Below are 19,968 nucleotides of genomic sequence, written 5' to 3'. Positions count from 1 at the left end.
TGGCTGGAGGGGGGGGCAGGGGAGAGAGGAGATTCGCTGGGTGGCTGGAGGGGGAGCAGGGGAGATAGGACAATTGCTGGGTGGCTGGAGGGGGGCAGGGGAGAGGAGAATCACTGGGTGGCTGGGGGGCAGGGGAGAGAGTAGAATTGCTGGGTGGCTGGAGGGAGGGACAAGGGAAAAAGGAGAATCACTGGGTGGCTAGAGGGGGATTATGGGGCACAGGAGAATTGCTGGGTGGATGGAGGGGGGGCAGGGGAGATAGGACAATTGCTGGGTGGCTGGAGGGGGGGCAGGGGAGAGGACAATCGCTGGGTGGCTGGAGGGGGGGCAGGGAACAGAGAAGACTCGCTGGGTGGCTGGAAGGGGGCAAGGGAAAAAGTAGAATCACTGGGTGGCTGGAGAGGGGACAGAGGAGATACACTCGCATCCAGCAGTCTCACTCTCTCTCTGTCACACACACACACTCGCACATTCACTCTCTTACTCTCTCAAACATACACACTCCGAGGAAAACCTTGCTAGCGCCCGTTTCATTTGTGTCAGAAACGGGCCTGTTTTATTAGTCTTCCAATACTACAGAATCTAGACCTACAGAAATGTAACAACTGTTTTGAGCCACCAGGCTAAGCCCTGACCAATACTACCAAATGATCGGTTCATCAAATTAAACAAAGAAAACAATAAAAGAAAACTAATTTTTATTCTGCTGAGCTCAACACTCCTGGAACTGCTTCATCTCTTACAGGATTCTTGTACCCCAATATGACCTCTGGAAATAAGAAAATGGGAGGCGCTGTGTCCCCAGGCCAGAGTCATGTATACACCTGGAGAGTGACTGAAGACCATGCTCCGACTGCCGATGATCCAAACTGCCTCGCCTGGGTCTACTATTCTCACATCAACATGCCAAGGGATATCGCTTCTGGACTGATAGGCCCACTAGTAACCTGCAAAAAAGGTAATGTGACAAGAGAAACCTATGAAATACTCAGAAGCATCAGTGGCTGATTAGACTCTGGGTGAAGGAATGGGAGAGAAGAGAGAGAGTGCGAGTTTAGGGGGCTCTTTTACTATTGTCGTACGCCCAGTGCTTTTTTTGTAGAAAAAAAGGTGCCAGTACTCATTATGGGCGGGGTCACCACATATGGCCCCACCCCTATGATAGCCACACCCACATTAACCACACCCCCTATACCAGCCATGGCGCATATAAACAGACATCATTGAAAATATTATAGTACTATAGGAGAAAAAAATAACGTGATTTTTTTTCATGATAAATAATCTCTGTAAGCTCTTACAGCTCCAGTATACCCAGTGCAAAATAAGACAGCCAATGTAAATTCTCAAATTGGACATATTACAAACACTAAAATGAAAATAAAATGATTTTTTTCTACCTTTGTTGTCTGGTGACTGTTTTTCTTTCCATATTGGTTCCAGTCTGTGATTCTGCTTTCCTTTGTTTTCGCTTAACTCTTCTGTGCCATTTGTCATTTTTGTCTCCTTTTTCTTTGCTTTCTTCAATATTTTTCAGGCTCTCTCTCTGTCTAGATTTAATTCATTCTTACTATCCATTCTTTAATTTCCTTCATCTACCTGTGGCTTTTCATCTTTTCCTCACCCTTGTTCTCCCCATGCCCCTTCCTCTTATTCTCCAGTCTTTCTCTATTCCCCTTTTCCATCCAGCAGCTCTGCTTTCTCTCCCCATCCTTCCAGTGTCTCCCCTATTTCTTTCTGCATTCTTCCATCCAGCATCTTCCCTCTTTCTCTCTCCATCCTTCCGTTTTCCCTCTCTCTCTCCCCATCCTTCCATCTGTTTTTCCCCCTCTCTCTCCCCATCCTTCCATCTGTTTTTCCCCCTCTCTCTCCCCATCCTTCCATCTGTTTTTCCCCCTCTCTCTCCCCATCCTTCCATCTGTTTTTCCCTCTCTCCCCAATCCTTCCATCTGTGTTTTCCCCTCTCTCTCCCCATCCTTCCATCTGTTTTTCCCCTCTCTCCCCAATCCTTCCATCTTTCCCTCTCTCTCCCCATCCTTCCCTCTGTTGGTTTCCCTCTCTCTCCCCAATCCTTCCCTCTGTTGGTTTCCCTCTTTCCCCAATCCTTCCCTCTGTTGGTTTCCCTCTTTCCCCAATCCTTCCCTCTGTTGGTTTCCCTCTTTCTCTCTCTCCCCAATCCTTCCCTCTGTTGGTTTCCCTCTTTCCCCAATCCTTCCCTCTGTTGGTTTCCCTCTTTCCCTCTCTCCCCAATCCTTCCCTCTGTTGGTTTCCCTCTCTCCCCAATCCTTCCCTCTGTTGGTTTCCCTCTTTCCCAATCCTTCCCTCTGTTGGTTTCCCTCTTTCTCTCTCTCCCCAATCCTTCCCTCTGTTGGTTTCCCTCTCTCCCCAATCCTTCCCTCTGTTGGTTTCCCTCTTTCCCCAATCCTTCCCTCTGTTGGTTTCCCTCTTTCTCTCTCTCCCCAATCCTTCCCTCTGTTGGTTTCCCTCTTTCCCTCTCTCCCCAATCCTCCCCCCCCCCCGCGACACTCCGGGCGAGTCCTGCACTTAGTTTTTTATTTTAAGACTCAGAACGTGCGAACGATGCAGCCGGCAGCGATTGAAAGAGGCTGTCTGGGCTGGCGTCTGCGTCGGAGCTTCCCTCACCCTCTGCGAGTCCCACCTTCGTTGTTACAACTTCCTGTTTCGCGGGACTCGCAGAGGGTGAGGGAAGCTCCGACGCAGACGCCAGCCCAGACAGCCTCTTTCAATCGCTGCCGGCTGCATCGTTCGCGCGTTCTGAGTCTTAAAAAAAAAACAACTAAGTGCAGGACTCGCCCGCAGTGTCGCGGGGGGGGGGGGGCAAAAAAAGGTGCCGGTACGCCGTACCGTTGCGTACCGGCACAAAAAAAGCACTGCGTACGCCAATCCAGAACTATCACTGGGCTACCGCAGCAGCCTGGCGGTAATTCCACCCACAGCATGCACCACTTCCCCTGCTATGGAAATTTATTTCCATATTTTTACCACCAAGGTTACCCGGCAGTAATTGGGCAGTGCTGCACGCTACCCGTATACTACCAAGTTAGTGCGGAAGCCCTGACCGCCACCTCAATGGGGGGCAATAAGTGTTTCCTCTGAAATGGCCACGTGGCAAGTGCATACTTCCTCAGCGACCCTCCAGACTGGTCAAGACGCTTGGGTGCTGCAGTTTCTAAAGCAACGATATCCAGATGGTTGAAAGAGGCAGTTTCTTCGGCATACTTGCTCAAGGGGCATGAGGTGCCTTCAGTACTTAAGGCGCATTCTACTCGGGGGGGGGGGGGGGGTGGCTTCCTCCTGGGCTGAAAGTAGTTTGATTCCTCCTCATGATGTCTCCGTATTCTTTTGTGAAGCATTATAGGATTGGTGTGCAGGCTAGAGAGGATGCGAGTTTTGCCGCATCAAAACTCGCATCCTCTCTAGCTCTTCCCCAAACAGCATAGAACCCTTGAAGGGGAGAGAACACAACTTGGACTTAGAGGCCGCATCTGTGACCCAACCTCGAAGCCAAAGAGCCCGATGAGCTCCCACAACCAATGCCATATTTTTTGCTGACGCTCGCAGCAAATTAAAAAGAGCACATCAATCCTATAATGCTTCACAAAAGAATGCAGAGAGGACCAGACAGCCGCTCTGCAATATCTTGAGGAGGAATCAAACCAGGAATGGACTTGGGAAACACTGGGGTAGAGAATGACTTGGACAGATACCCAGGTGACACATAGCTCTAACTAACCTTCTCTTCTGTGAACTGTTATTCCGGGGGACGTCCATTAAGAAGTTATTAAATGTCCAGCTGTAGACTCCTGCTGAAATCTGATATCCCCAAAATGATCCCCATCACAGGTTTCTCCTTTCTACATCTAACACTAGAAGATGACAGCGAGGGGCAGGCTGTCCTTGATTCCACCCACATAGACTGTGGTGTAAGAACATACCAGCTACGCCAAAAAATGGCCTACTGTTATCACCCCTCAGAAATGCAAAACCCAGTGTGACAGCACAAAGTAACACATTAGTGCAAAAACATTTAACCGATCGTCTTATTTCAAAAAGCTTCTGAATTGTTAAACAAGGTTGCTCAAATTTCTATGATGCATTGATCTTCTTATAAAAGATTCTTCACAACACTTTCATTTCATTCTTGCAACCGCTCTGTTTAAATTTTAAATAGTCTTTGTTTGTGCTCAGTGGGATGAAGAGGATTTTTAAAGAACTATATTACGATCATCAGTGGAACTTTTTCTTTGTGTTCTTGCCGTGAAAACACTGCTGCCCATACAAAATGAGCAAAGACCCCTTGTGATCCTTAACACATGAGTAAATCAAGAAAAGCCAATCAAGTAACCAAGTTTTCAGTGCCCCTGTGAGTCTCCCTCTTTTTCTCCTATTATTAGAACAATTTCTAGGCCACCCCCTCCCTCCCCACATTTGTGTTTCCAAGGGTACCCTTAAGAGAGGAAACAGAGTATAGTGTATTGTGTTCTTCAAATCACATTGGGGTCCTTTTTACTAAGCCACGGTAAAAAGTGGCTTGCGGTAATGTAGGTGCGGGTTTTGGGCGGGTGCAGAAATATTTTTCAATGCACGCACCAAAAATGCCTTTTTAAAAATTTTTGCCGAAAATGGACGTGCGGCAAAATCAAAATTGCCGCTTGTCCATTTTGGGTGTCTGACCTTACCGTCAGCCATAGACTTAGCGGCTAGGGATCTTCAGCTTGGAGAAAAGATGGCTGAGGGGAGATTTGATAGAAGTCTATAAAATAATGAGTGGAGTGGGTAAACATGAATCATTTGTTTACTAAGTACATAACTACATAATTAATGCCACACTGGGAAAAGACCAAGGGTCCATCAAGCCCAGCATCCTGTCCACGACAGCGGCCAATCCAGGCCAAGGGCACCTGGCAAGCTTCTCATACAAACATTCTATACATGTTATTCCTGGAATTGTGGATTTTTTCCCAAGTCCATTTAGTAGTGGTTTATGGACTTGTCCTTTAGGAAACCGTCTAACCCCTTTTAAAACTCTGCCAAGCTAACCGCTTTCACCACGTTCTCCGGCAACGAATTCCAGAGTTTAATTATGTGTTGGGCGAAGAAACATTTTCTCTGATTTATTTTAAATTTACTACACTGTAGTTTCATCTCATGTTTCCAAAAATACTAGGACTAGGGGGCATGCGATGAAGCTACAATGTAGTAAATTTAATATGAATCAGAGAAAAGGTTTCTTCACTCAACGTGTAATCAAACTCTGGAATTCGTTGCCAGAAAATGTGACAAAGGAAGTTAGCTTAGCAGGGTTTAAAAAAGGTCTGGATGGCTTCCTAAAGGAAAAGTCCATAGACCATTATTAAATTGACTTGGGGGAAATCCACCGCTTATTTCTGGGATAAGCAGCATATAATGTATTGAGCTTTTCTGGGATCTTGCCAGGTATTTGTGACCTGGATTGGCCACTGTTGGAAACAGGATGCTGGGCTTGATGGACCTTTGATCTGTCCCAATGTGGCAATACTTATGTACTTATGTAAGGGTTTCTTGATGAATAGTGAAACATAATTGAAAATGTTCTGCATTTCTTCCCGTTGTAGGAGTGCTGAGTGGCTCTCCTCTCAGCCGTCGTGACGTAGCTGCAGAGTTCCTTCTGATGTTCACTGTCGTGGATGAGAATCTGAGTTGGTACCTGGATCAGAACATCGCCTCTTTCTGCTCAAACCCCGACTCTGTGAATAAGGAAGACACAGCATTCCAGGAAAGCAACAGGATGCACGGTGAGCAGCGGGGATGGGCTGTCATTTTGCAGTGATATGGGAAATGTCAATGACATATGCTGTGTCATTGCATGTCATTTAGGGGCCCTTTCAAAAAACTGTGGTAAAAACTTGGCCGTAGAGCAACCTTACGCAGGTCTTTCCCATGCACTAGAGCCATTCTGCAGGGGTGAAATGGGCGAATTTCAGATTTTTCCATTAGTGGTCATGCGCTAATTTTCCCATTGGCGCATGAGCCACTATCGACACTTATTTTATAGGCAGTAGGGACTCATGTGCTAAATGGAGTGGAGGAGTGGCCCAGTGGTTAGAGCACCGGTCTTGCAATCCAGAGGTGGTCAGTTCAAATCCCACCGCTGCTCCTTGTGATCTTGGCCAATTCACTTAACCCTCCATTGCCTCAGGTACAAACTTAGATTGTGAGCCCTCCTGGGACAGAGAAATATCCAGAGTACCTGAATGTAACTCACCTTGAGCTACCACTGAAAAAGGTGTGAGCAAAATCTAAATAAATAAAGATTCTAGAATTCTAAAGAATAACAAGATTCCATGCAGAATTTTCAAAGTGTAGCAACATTCCATGTAGAACCCCAAAGAGTAACAAGATTCTTTGGGGTGGAGGAGTGGCCTAGTGGTTAAAGCACCAGTCGGTTCAAATCCCACTGCTGCTCCTTGTGATCTTGGGCAAGTCACTTAACCCTCCATTGGCTCAGGTACAAACTTAGGTCGTCAGCCCTCCTGGGACAGAGAAATATCCAGTGTACCTGAATGTAACTCACCTTGAGCTACTACTGAAAAAGGTGTGAGCAAAATCCAAATAAATAAATCTGTAATAATCAGTTAGCATGTGGCCATGCCAACACTCTAACCAATGTGCATAGATGGGCCCACTCTCCACCCCAGACACACTCCCTCCACTAAAAAATATTTTACCTTGCAGTTTGCAGACACTTGCAAAAATTACCGCAGGATGCCTCAGTGCACCCCACAGTATGCCATTTTAAGTTGTTGTAAGCATATGTTAGTGCTTACCTCTGCTTCATAAAAGGGCCCCTTAAACTGAAACAGAAACAAAACAGGAGATAAACCGCCGCAGAATCCAAAACAAACAGCAAAACAACAGCAGTGATCCAAGACAAAACGACAATGCGACTTTAATGGAAACAAGACCCAACCCAGCCAAGTTTTGGAAAACCTTCATCAGGGGTCACAGAAGTTTCCAGATAGATTCACAGATGCACGCTGTCTGCCAGATTCTATATAGCGCGCCTAGAGATCTACGCCGAAATCCAGGCATAGTCTATAACAGTGATGGGCAACCTTTTGAGCTTGGTGTGTTAAAATTCGCGAAAAAACCGAGCATAACTCGGGTGGTGTGTCACTTCGAGAAAAATCTACTAGGACCGCCCCCTGGCCCCCCCTACCCGAGATCGCTGCCCACCCGAGGTCGCTGGGCCCCCCCTCCACCTGCTACCGGGCCCAGAACTAACCTTAAAGCCTCCTTTCACGTTGCAGCAAGCAGCAGCAGGGCAGACCTCTCCTCCTTCCTTCTGTGCTCTGCCCTCGCGGACGTTACGTCAGGCGAGGGCAGGACACGGAAGGAACGAGTGGCCTGCCCTGCTGCTGCTTGCTGCGACGTGAAAGGAGGCTTTAAGGTTAGTTTCCGGGAGCGAGGAGGGAGGGCGGACCACACTGCGGCGGCGCCGCGTGTCATCAAAAATGGCTACGCGTGTCAGTGCTGACACGCGTGTCATAGGTTCGCCATCAGGGGTCTATAACAATGTGCGTAACTTAATTGGCTTAACAAGCTAATCAGCATTGGTAACAGCACCTAACAAGCAATAATGAGCACTAATTGGCAATAATTAGAATTTACGCTCACAACTCGCTAAGCATATTCCGTAATGAACTGCGCCTAAATTCTAATGTGTGCAGCTCAAAAGGGGCATGGAAATGGGAGCATAGTTATAGAATATGACCCTCTATGCCTAAATGTACACACCAGGATTTGCGCCATGCTTTCGTTGGTGTAAATGGAGGCGCATAGTTTTAGGTGCTGGGATATCAACTAAGCGTATTCTGTGTACTGCACCTAAATCTAAGCGCCGCTTACAGAATATGCTTAGGGAAAAATGTTTACCGTGTAGATTTATTAGGCGCCTTATATAGGATCTTGCCCTATTTACTGCAAATCTGCACTAAAAAAAACCTCTCATATCAAATGCAGAAAGCCAGGAGCAGCTGGAAGAGGGCAGCAGGTTTGTTACTGGAGTCGGCAGGCAGGCAGGCGGGTCAGTATAGTGGAGAAATGGGGGGGAAGCACAGTAGAACTGTAGGCCTGGAATTGGAACAAATGAGCAGGGTCACAAGGCTGGAACAGAAGCTACTAAGCAGCAAGCTAGAACTGGAGACTTATTTGGTAATAAGGGTGGTGCCTGGAGGAAGTGTCATAGCAAGCAAGTTAGTTAGCTTTTGGGATGCTGCAAACCATTTTCTTTATTTAACATAGTAACATAACATAGTAGATGACGGCAGAAAAAGACCTGCACGGTCCATCCAGTCTGCCCAACAAGATAAACTCATATGTGCTGCTTTTTGTGTATACCTTACCTTGATTTGTACCTGTGCTCTTCAGGGCACAGACCGTATAAGTCTGCCCAGCACTATCCCCGCCTCCCAACCACCAGTCCCGCCTCCCACCACCGGCTCTGGCACAGACCGTATAAGTCTGCCCAGCACTATCCCCGCCTCCCAACCACCAGCCCCACCTCCCACCACCGGTTCTGGCACAGACTGTATAAGTCTGCCCAGCACTATGCCCACCTCCCAACCACCATCCCCGCCTCCCAAACACCGGCTCTGGCACAGACCGTATAAGTCTGCCCAGCACTATCCCCACCTCCCAACCACCAGTCCCGCCTCCCACCACTGGCTCTGGCACAGACCGTATAAGTCTGCCCAGCACTATCCCCGCCTCCCAACCACCAGCCCCACCTCCCAACCACCGGCTCTGGCACAGACCGTATAAGTCTGCCCAGCACTATCCCCGCCTCCCAACCACCAGCCCCGCCTCCCAAACACCGGCTCTGGCACAGACCGTATAAGTCTGCCCAGCACTATCCCCGCCTCCCAACCACCAGCCCCGCCTCCCGATCTTGACTAAGCTCCTGAGGATCCATTCCTTCGGCACATGATTCCTTTATGCTTATCCCACGCATGTTTGAATTCCGTTACCGTTTTCATTTCCACCACCTCCCACGGGAGGGCATTCCAAGCATCCACTACTCTCTCCGTGAAAAAATACTTCTTGACATTTTTCTTGAGTCTGCCCCCCTTCAATCTCATTGAGGAAAAGTGAATAATCAAATTTAAATAAAGAGGAAATATTCTTACAGTTCCTGTCTCCCTGCTACAGACATATAAAGTGAGAGGTGGGGAGACAGAGGGGCTTCGCCTGAGGCCACACAGTGCATGTTGTCTAGAACATTTTTAAAAATCTTACCAGACAGGGGTTGCCAGTGCAGGGAGAGTTTCTGTGCCAGGCATGCAGGCTCTGCCATCTCCCAGTTTCTGTATTTATGTGCTGTATTTATATCCCACATTTTCCCACCTATTTGCAGGCTCAATGTGGCTTACATTGTGCCACAATGGCGATCGCCATTAACGGGATAAGAAATTCAGATTATTAATACAATTAAGGTACATAGTAAATAACAGAAAAATAAGGAGTAAATAAATAAATAATTCATATCAGGCATATCAGATCAAGGACAAGGTATGACATACAATAATAATAATGCGATTAAAGTGACCTAATACTAAGAGTTCAAGATTGATTTGTTCTGGTGTAGTTTTGAAGTTGTCTTTTATGAAGGATTCAATTCATAAGACTCTTTAAACAGGTTGGTCTTCAACAGTTTCTGGAAAGTTATCAGATCATGCGTTGTTTTTATGGCATTCGGTAATGCATTCCATTTTCGCGTGCAGATGTAGGAGAAGCTGGATGCATGTAATGCTTTGTATTTAAGTCCTCTGCAGTTGGGATAGTGGAGGTTTAATAAAGTGCATGATGAAGTTTTTGCATTTCTTGCTGGTAAATCTACTAGATCTGACATATATGATGGGGCCTCGCCATGAATGACTTTCCAGCTTATAATTGAAAAAGAAAAACGCCTATATTGCGACCCAAATCGGGAGATAGACGTTTATCTCACAAAAACGAATAAAGCGGTATAATCGAAAGCCGAATTTGGACGTTTTCAACTGCACTCCGTCGCGGATGCGGACAAAGTTGATGGGGGTGTGTTGAAGGCGTGGTGAAGGCGGAACTGGGGTGTGGTTATCGGGCGATCAAAGATGGGCGCCTTTCGCCGATAATGGAAGAAAAATATGCGTTTTTAGCGAGAATTTAGGGCACTTTTCCTGGACCCTGTTTTTCCACAAATAAGGCCCCAAAAAGTGCCCTAAATGACCAGATGACCACCGGAGGGAATCGGGGATGACCTCCCCTGACTCCCCCAGTGGTCACAAACCCCCTCCCACCACAAAATATGCCGTTTCACAACTTTTATTTTCACCCTCCAATGTCATACCCACCTCCCTGGCAGCAGTATGCAGGTCACTGGAGCAGTTATTAGGGGGTGCAGTGGACTTCAGGCAGGTGGACCCAGGCCCATCCTCCCCCCCCACCAGATGACCACCGGAGGGAATCGGGGATGACCTCCCCTGACTCCCCCAGTGGTCACAAACCCCCTCCCACCACAAAATATGCCGTTTCACAACTTTTTATTTTCACCCTCAAATGTCATACCCACCTCCCTGGCAGCAGTATGCAGGTCACTGGAGCAGTTATTAGGGGGTGCAGTGAACTTCAGGCAGGTGGACCCAGGCCCATCCCCCCCACCTGTTACACTTGTGCTGGTAAATGGGAGCCCTCCAAACCGCCCCCCAAACCCATTGTAACCACATGTAGGTGCCCCCCTTCACCCCTTAGGGCTATAGTAATGGTGTAGACTTGTGGGCAGTGGGTTTTGAGGGGGATTTGGGGGGCTCTACACACAAGGGAAGGGTGCTATGCACCTGGGAGCTCTTTTACCTTTTTTTTTGTTTTTGTAAAAGTGCCCCCTAGGGTGCCCGGTTGGTGTCCTGGCATGTGAGGGGGACCAGTGCACTACGACTCCTGGCCCCTCCCACGAACAAATGCCTTGGATTTATTCGTTTTTGAGCTGGGCGCTTTCATTTTCCATTATCACTGAAAAACAAAAACGCCCAGCTCACACATTGTTGAATAAAACATGGACGTCTATTTTTTTTCGAAAATACGGTTCAGTCCGCCCCTTCACGGACCCGTTCTCGGAGATAAACGCCCATGGAGATAGACGTTTTCGTTCGATTATGCCCCTCTTTATGATCTAAGGTGCAGGTTTTGAATGTAATTCGATCTTTCTTCTTCTTAGTAACTCCTCATAACTAAGCCCCAGCCAATCCTTGATGTGTAGGGTTGACCCTGATCCTTAAATCTGGGTCTGACTCTGGTTTAAGCCACCAACAGGATCTTGCCCAGACAACAGAATGTGGTATGGGACCCCAGATGGGACATAGGTGACCTCATGGCCCCTATGATGGAAAAACATTTTCTATGGCAGGAGCGTGTCGAGTCCACAGAGTTTCTCAATGGCAAATTGAACTAGTGCTTTACCTTTTAGAATAGCAAAGCAAACTCAGCAGCATTCTACACAGACGGGGTTCACATGAGGGAAATGGCAGGGCACATGAAAGGCGGATAGTACCAGGACAGGACTAGAATTTAGAAACTTGGACCAGCAGGAATCACAGACCTCAGGAGCAAGGATTCAGGTTCAGGAATCAAGATGAAGGGACAAGACTCAGGAAACAGGATACCTGGACCGAGGAGCAGAGAACAGGAAACAGTACAGGAGGCAATGACCCAGTCAGGAACAAGGGGAAAAATACCCCAGGCCAAGGGGGCTGGTTCCAGCAGAGCCACTCAGGACACAGAAATGCAAAGCACAAGACTAGAAGACTGCCTACAAGCCCAAATATCAACCAGCTCCATGATGACTCTGAAAAGGGGCACAGCAGGGGGAGGGGAGCACTGATGTTCCGTCTGGAAAGTGATTTTAGGATGGTCACATCTGATCTCAGGGTTGCACCAGTGTAATGATGTAGTGGCCAGAACCAAAGGAATGAACCTACCAGTTATGAAAAGGTGATAACATGGCTCTACAAATCATTGGTAAGACCTCTTCTGGAGTAGACCGATTTTCTTAGATAACAGCACTCTAAAAAGAATTACCAAATTGGGGCAGAGTCTGCATCTTTAGCCAATATAGCGAGACGTTAATGACCTAGGATCTATGGGATCAATATTCAGCTGGCGATGGTCAGGTTTCTTTTGGCCACTGCCAGCAGTATCCTGGATAGTCAATGCTGAGCCATGTCCGGACACCGACATTGAATATCTGGTTATACATAGCCAGATAACACTTATCCAGTTAAGTGCGATATTCAGAACTTAACAGGATAAGTTAAACTGGATAAAGATAGGGATTTGTTTCATGCAGTCCAATTTATCTGGTTGACTTATCTGGTTAAATGCTGACTATTGTCACTTAACCAGATACCTGCTGACTCCGCCTCCAGACTGCTCACAAAATAGTTGATTTCAGCTTGGGTGCTAACGGGTATATTCAGTAACACGATCTGGTTAAGTACCACCAAATATAACTGCTTTGATTGTAACCACAGAAAGGCAGTATATCAAGTCTCATCCCCTTTCCCATAAATCATTTGGAATATCTATCTCTGCACATATAGAGCAGTGGGAGAGGCCTTGACGAGAGATTCAGATACCTCAAAGGTCTGAAGAATAAGAAGCAAACTCTGTACTGATGAAGAGAAAGTTCTAGAACAAAGATCATGCTACGAAGCTGGTAGGTGTAGCCTTAGGGATGATATCTGAATATTTATTCATAGAAAAGGTGATGAATGCATAGACCAGACTCTTAGGGGTGGTGGTGGTGAAGGCCAAAACATGTATGAAAATAGATGGAAGCCTGAGATAAGCACAAGATCCTTAGTGGTGAGGAAGTGATGGGAATGCCAGAGAAGATGATCTTGTGATATTGGAACAGAAAAGGAAATGGGTAGAGACTGGATTGTTCTTGTGACCTTTGGCCAAACTTATGCTCTGTGTCTCTGTCACCTTTCCATTGCAGCTATTAACGGATACATATTTGGGAACCTGCCCGAGCTAAGCATGTGCACAGGGGAACATGTCACCTGGCATTTAATGGGGATGAATAGCGAGATCAGTCTTCACACAGTGTCCTTCCATGGGCACACCCTCACCATCAAGGATCACATGACGGATGTGGTCACTCTCATTCCGGCAACCTTCATTACAGCTGAGATGATCCCTAGGAATCCAGGAACCTGGCTACTGACCTGCCAAGTCAATGATCATCTGAAAGGTAACACAGTCAGCCAGACTCTCACATGTTCAGGTCAGTCTCTCCTTGTACATCTTGCAACGCAATTCCCATACCATTTTTGTAGCTTTTCTTTGCACCACTTCAAGTCTTTTTACATCCTTAGCAAGGTACGGCCTCCAAAACTGAACACAATACTCCGAGTGGGGCCTCACTAATGACTTATAGAGGGGCATCAACACCTCCTTTCTTCTGCTGATTATACCCCTCTCTATGCAGCCTAGCATCCGTCTGGCCACAGCCACCACCTTGTTGCATTGTTTCTTCACCTTCAGATCTTCGGACACCATCACCCCAAGGTCCCTCTCCTGAATCGAGCTTACCAATCTCTCCCCTTGTTTGGAGAACTGTGTAGGCTTCCTGTTTCTCTTGTCTTTGTTTACTTTCCTTGCGTAAAGATCAATTGCCATATTTATAGCATCTTTCATCTTGGACCACTGATTTTCCACTTCACCTACGCCTACCGATGCCATCGGTTCCTTCTACAGGTATTGCCTCATTTTACCAAAATCAGTACGTCTGAAATCCAATACTTTGAGTTTTGTGTGTCTCCACTCCACCTTTGCCCTTATATCAAACCATATTGTGTGATGATCACTGTTACATAGTTGGGTACCAGTGGCGTAGGAAGGGGGGCGGTGGGGCGGTCCGCCCCGGGTGCACGCCGCTGGGGGGGTGTCGGCTCCGCCGGTTCCCTGCTCCCTCTGCCCCGGAACAGGTTACTTCCTGTTCCGGGGCAGAGAGAGCAAGGAACCAACGGAGCCGACGCAGCTCCCAGCGACGTGCACTCGGGCCCTCTCGCCCGCCCCTCGCTTCCAAATCAAGTAAGAATGCACTCTGGGGGGGTGAGGGTGCGCGCCGAGGGGGGGTGCCGTGCTGCACCCGGGGGGGGGGGGGTGAGCAGCAGCAACCCGCCCCCGGGTGTCAGCCGCCCTCGCTACGGCACTGTTGGGTACCTCAAAGTTGCTATTTAAACGTATATAGCGCTGCCGTCTTTTTCTTTCGTTAATATTTTGGCTTCATTGCTCTACATCTCTGCTTTGATTAGCTTTGGTTTGCATATCCCAAATTAATTCTGCTGTGTTTACATCTTTGACAGCTGGAATGCAGGCACTCTATGATGTTAAAACATGTCACACAGAGACTCCAGTGTCTGAATCCCACCTTACGGGGAAACTTTGGAAGTACTTTATAGCTGCAAAGGAAGTTCAGTGGGATTATGGACCCTCAGGAGTTGATAAAAGCACTGGAAAAAGTCTGCTGGAACCAAACAGGTAAGAGGCAATGGAACGGCTGTGGGGTTTGCAGTCTACAAACCTAAGGCCATCAGTTGTCTTCTTATTATCAAAGACTCATTCAGCCTGCCCCTGATCACCTGAAAACTCGATTAAACTATAGGTTTCTTTAAAATTTGTGAATCCAGTGAGACCATGAAAGAATTGACCAAACTTTGTGAGAGCCTCATACTTCCACCTAGTTTCTAAGGACTTCCATGAAGCACCCAGGGGAGATCACCCAGGGGGCTTTTTTACAATTGGCATCAATGGATACAATAATTCCATAGAGTTCTCCTATTTATATATATAAGGTCCAGATTTTTAGTTTTTTTACAATCCTTCCAGATTTCCTTGTGTTGTTAAGAGCGGAGGAGTGGCCTAGTGGTTAGGGTGGTGGACTTTGGTCCTGAGGAACTGAGTTCGATTCCCGGCACAGGCTGCTCCTTGTGACTCTGGGCAAGTCACTTAACCCTCCATTGCCCGCCGCATAGAGCCTGCCATGAGTGGGAAAGCGCGGGGTACAAATGTAACAAAAAAAAAAAAGGTATCCAATTTCTCCCAACTCCAGGGGCAGTGTCTCCCATCTTGCGTATATTATGACAGTAATGAACCTCACTCCTAAGCCAGGGTATATGAAGTATGATCTCAGTCTTTCAAATCTACTGCTCAAGCTCACTGCACTACTTGCATCATAGCAAAGAGAGCTTCCATAGAACATAAGAGTAGCCATACTGGGTCAGACCAGTTATCCATCTAGCCCAATATCCTGCTTCCAACAGTGGCCAATCCAGGTCACAAGTACCTGGCAGAAACCTAAAGAGTAGCAACATTCCATGTAGAGCTGCAAAGAACAGCAAGATTCTAGAATTCTAAAGACTAACAAGATTCCATTCAGAATTTCAAAGTATAGCAACATTCCATGTAGAACCCCAAAGAGTAGCAAGATTCCATTCAGAATCCCAAGTACATAAGTGTTGCCACACTGGGACAGACCGAAGGTCCATCAAGCCCAGCATCCTGTTTCCAACAGTGGCCAATCCAGGTCACAAGTACCTGGCAGAAACCCAAATAGCAGCAACATTCCATGTAGAACCCCAAAGAATAGCAAGATTCCATGCAGAATCTCAAAGAGTATTAACATTCCAAGTAGGAACCCCAAAGAAAAGCGAGATTCCGGAATCCTAAAGAGTAGCAAGATTCCATTCAGAATCTACAAAGAGTAAGAACATTCCATGCTATCAATCCCGGGGCAAGCAGCTGCCTCCCCATGCCTGTCTCAATAGCAAATTATGGATTTTTCCTGCAGAAACTTGCCCAAACCTTCTGGCATTCAAAAGGTAACCCCTTCATTGTTCCCTCTAAGCTGAGTAGGTGTCCTCCAACTGCTTTGCTATTAGTAGGGCGTGGTGCTTCAATGTGTTTTCAATATGTAGGGATAGGCATGTTCCCTGGAGTCTGTAGAACTTGCCTGTCCATCACTACTGAAAAGGTGATACAGCACCTCCCCCACACACTGGTACGGCTGTAGGTGGAGGACTCCCTCAGCTTAGAGGGAACAGCGCTCCAGGTGTGCTTGGAAATTCCTTTTAATCAAGCCTGTGTGCCTCCCAATACCATGGGAAATATTTCGGTATCTTTCTGCCACATTTTCTTGGCCTTTGACTGTATTTCTTGATATTTGAGGATCGTCTTCCTCTCCACCTGATTCACAGAATCTGTCACTTCTATAATCAGTGTTGTTCTGGTGTTTTCTCTTGTAACACTATGACCAGTTTTCATGCATCCGGCTTTTTATCGATTGGATTTGGAATGTCCCAGTGATCTTAACCCGTTGGGGCTACTCAGTTATTCACACTGTATCCAGGTTTTGAATTCTACACATTAGCTACCTGCTAAGCTTCCTCCCATCTTTCTCTTATACATTATAACAGGTTTTTTTGTTTGTTTTAAATAAATAGTGGATGCTTTAAAGCCACCTGGTAGTTCTAGGGCTCAGAAGGTTAGGTCTAAATCCTGAACGGGTCCTGCAAATTGTAGTTTGTCTAGTGTAATCATTTGATGGCTAGCAGGCTGCTATTAATTGTAATAGGGTAATGGAACCGCTGTGAAGGGTCTTTACTATGTGCATGTAATGTAGGACGGCGTGATGCGCATATTTTGGCACTGAACTGTAGCTGCTGTTTCTGTCACTCTGTCTCATTTTGCTGCAGCTGCAGCTCTGGTACTGGGCTCTGGGTGGCATATTTGGACTGTGTACGGACTGGAAGCTTGAGCTGTGAGAATGAGTAAAGCAGAGAGCTCAAAATGAAGAGGGGGAGGGATTAAGTCCCTATTTACATAGTAGATGATGGCAGATAAAGACCTTTACGGTCCATCCAGTCTGCCCAACAAGATAAACTCATAGTATAAGATATGATGTGGCCTAGTGGTTAGGGTGGTGGACTTTGGTCCTGAGGAACTGAGTTCGATTCCCACTTCAGGCACAGGTAGCTCCTTGTGCTCCTTGTGACTCTGGGCAAGTCACTTAACCCTCCATTGCCCCATGTAAGCCGCATTGAGCCTGCCATGAGTGGGAAAGCGGAGGGTACAAATGTAACAAAAATAAAATAGATACTATTGGAGATTCTACATGGAATGTTGCTACTATTGGAGATTCTACATGGAATGTTGCTATTCCACTAGCAACATTCCATGTAGAAGGCTGCGCAGGCTTCTGTTTCTGTGAGTCTGACGTCCTGCACGTACGTGCAGGACGTCAGACTCACAGAAGCAGAAGCCTGCGCGGCCACATTGGTGATCTGCAAGGGCCGACGTCTACATGGAATGTTGCTAGTGGAATAGCAACATTCCATGTAGAATGTCAAATAGTAGCAACAGTGGAGGAGTGGCCTAGTGGTTAGGGTGGTGGACTTTGGTCCTGGGGAACTGAGTTCCATTCCCACTTCAGGCACAGGCAGCTCCTTGTGACTCTGGACAAGTCACTTAACCCTCCATTGCCCCATGTAAGCCACATTGAGCCTGCCATGAGTGGGAAAGTGCGGGATACAGAAAAAAAAAAAATATATATATATACTGCATATTTATACTTGATCTTGATTGGTCCTTGCCACTTTTAGGGTACAGACTGAAGATGTCTGTCCAGCACCGGCTTTCCTTCCCAGTTACTGGTGTTGCTCTCTAATCACCACTAAGCTTCTGTACAGGATTCCGTTGTGTTTATTGCACGCATTTTTGAATTCTGTTACCATTTTCATATGTTTATACCATAACTGAACAAAACTTAACTCTTTCTCCTTACTACTTAATTTACTCTGTCACTTATGAACTTTAACGCAATACCACCCTGTATTTCTCATACCAGAACTGGCGGTCGCCATCAAGGTACTATGTAAGCCATATTGAGCTTGCAAATAGGTGGGAAAATGTGGGATACAAGTGCAACAAATAAATAAAATAAATAGAAGATAATATTTAACCATCTCTCTGACCTCGTGTGCACCTTTCTTTAAATTAGTCACCTTACTGTCTAACTCCTCTTACTCTCTTACCTATCTATATGTTCCATCCTTGCTTATACCCTTTCCTGTCAATTACAATGTTCTATTACGTATTGTGTTGACATTGTAAGTAGTATATTGTTATTTGAATATTTTTACTGCTGTAATTGTCTATTGCTCATGTTTGATTTATTCTTACTTTACACCGTCTTGAGTGAATTCTTTCAAAAAGGTGGTAAATAAATCCTAATAATAAAATAATAAATATTAATAAATTTCCATCACCACCCTCTCCATGAAAAAGTACTTCCTAACATTATTCCTGAGTCGACCCCCCCATTCAACCTCAATTCATGCCCTCTAGTTCTACCACCTTCCTATATCACCCCTGTCTCCTTTTCTCCAGGGTATATAGATGCTGCTTAACACACACAATTACCATAGGATTCACTAGTTGCCTTGGGTCAGAGGCGGGCTTAATGATGTCATTTGTATGCAAATGGCCTCATTAATATTTATTAATGATGTCATTCACATGCAAATTGACTTTGTGGGGGGGGCAGTTGGGCTGGCTTTGGACGTGACAAATTTTTTCCATCTGGCAACACTGGTCTCAGGCCTTTAGCTCAGTGTTGCCAGGTGGGCGGTTTTACCGCCCAATTGGGCGGTTTTCCGCGACCCGCCACGGGAAATATTTGCCCGCGGCGGGTTGCGGTTTTTTGGGCTCCTTTTGGTTCTTTTGGGCAGTTTTAAAAGCGGTTTTTTCGGCCGCGGGGGGCGGGGTTAGTGACGGGAGAGGCGGGGCCAATGATGGGAGAGGCGGGGTCAATGACTGGAGAGGCGGGGCCGATGACGGCGGGGGCGGGGTTGATGACGGCGGGGGCGGGGGTGATGACGCGGGGGTGGGGGTGTCAGGGGCGGGTTTGACTTTGGGCGGGTTTTGGGCTGGATTTGGGCTCGATTGGGTGGGAAAAAATTTTTCCACCTGGCAACCCTGCTTTAGCTACAGCCACAACTGTTTCTATGAGTAAACCTACAGAAAGCATTGCTTTTTACTCCCCATTCAGGCAAAATATTTGAAGAAAACTTCATCACAGCAGTAGTACAGTTCAGAACCCTCTGTGACAGTTTTTCTTATTTTCATTTTGCCATCCAGTCAATTCTGTGTTTCAAGTTTGCTGTCCTTAGTAAATTTGTGGAATGTAAGAACCGAGAGGCCCTTTTACAAAGGCACACCAAAAAAATGGCCTGCGGTAGCGTGGGTTGGACGCACGCTGGACCATTTCTCTACCGCATCTAGAAAATAAAAGGGGGGGGGTTGGGCTTGGAACTGGACGTGCGGCAAAATTTAAACCAGCGTGCATCTATTTACGGCCTGAGCCCTTAACGCCTCCCATTGACTTAGCGGTAAGGCCTCACGTGTTACCCGGACGGTAACCATCCAGCATGCGCCAACTACGTTTACTGTAGGGAACGCCCCCGCAGTAGAAAATAGAAAATTATTTTTTTACTGTGTGTTTTGGGTGCGTGCCAATCTCAGAATTACTGCCAGGTGCATGCGCTGGACAAGCGATAATACTGATTTGACGCATGCTGGACATACTGAATATATAATAAAACTTGGTCATAATTAGATGGGAGATAAGCAAACTCACTGAGGTTGAAACTTGGTCATAATTGGATGTATGTGCCAATTATGATGACATTGCAGGTGGCCAAATGTATAGGCTAATAGAAAACAATGGTAGAAGGAAAGTATAAATACTGGCAATTTGTTAAGTCAGTCGGAGAATACAGTAAACTGTGAAGGCACCTGTTGTGTGTCACGGAGCGCTGCTCTCCCAATATGAGAAACGAAATGACTGATTTATGCACTTTGATGATCTTG

General features: G+C 46.6%; 1 protein-coding gene across 1 annotated transcript in view; it reads left to right on the top strand.

Annotated features, from left to right (window-relative positions):
* HEPH (hephaestin) overlaps window positions 1–19,968 on the top strand; it is a 93,876-nt gene that overhangs the window by 7,898 nt on the left and 66,010 nt on the right. The window contains 4 exon segments of the mRNA XM_030210270.1: window positions 746–958; window positions 5,616–5,795; window positions 13,034–13,288; window positions 14,406–14,580. Coding sequence (XP_030066130.1) covers window positions 746–958; window positions 5,616–5,795; window positions 13,034–13,288; window positions 14,406–14,580 — 823 coding nt within the window.

Source organism: Microcaecilia unicolor, chromosome 7 (genome assembly GCF_901765095.1).
Source record: "Microcaecilia unicolor chromosome 7, aMicUni1.1, whole genome shotgun sequence".
NCBI lineage: Eukaryota > Metazoa > Chordata > Amphibia > Gymnophiona > Siphonopidae > Microcaecilia > Microcaecilia unicolor.
The sequence above is the reverse complement of the archived record's forward strand: the minus strand, read 5'-3'. Positions and strand labels throughout refer to the sequence as shown.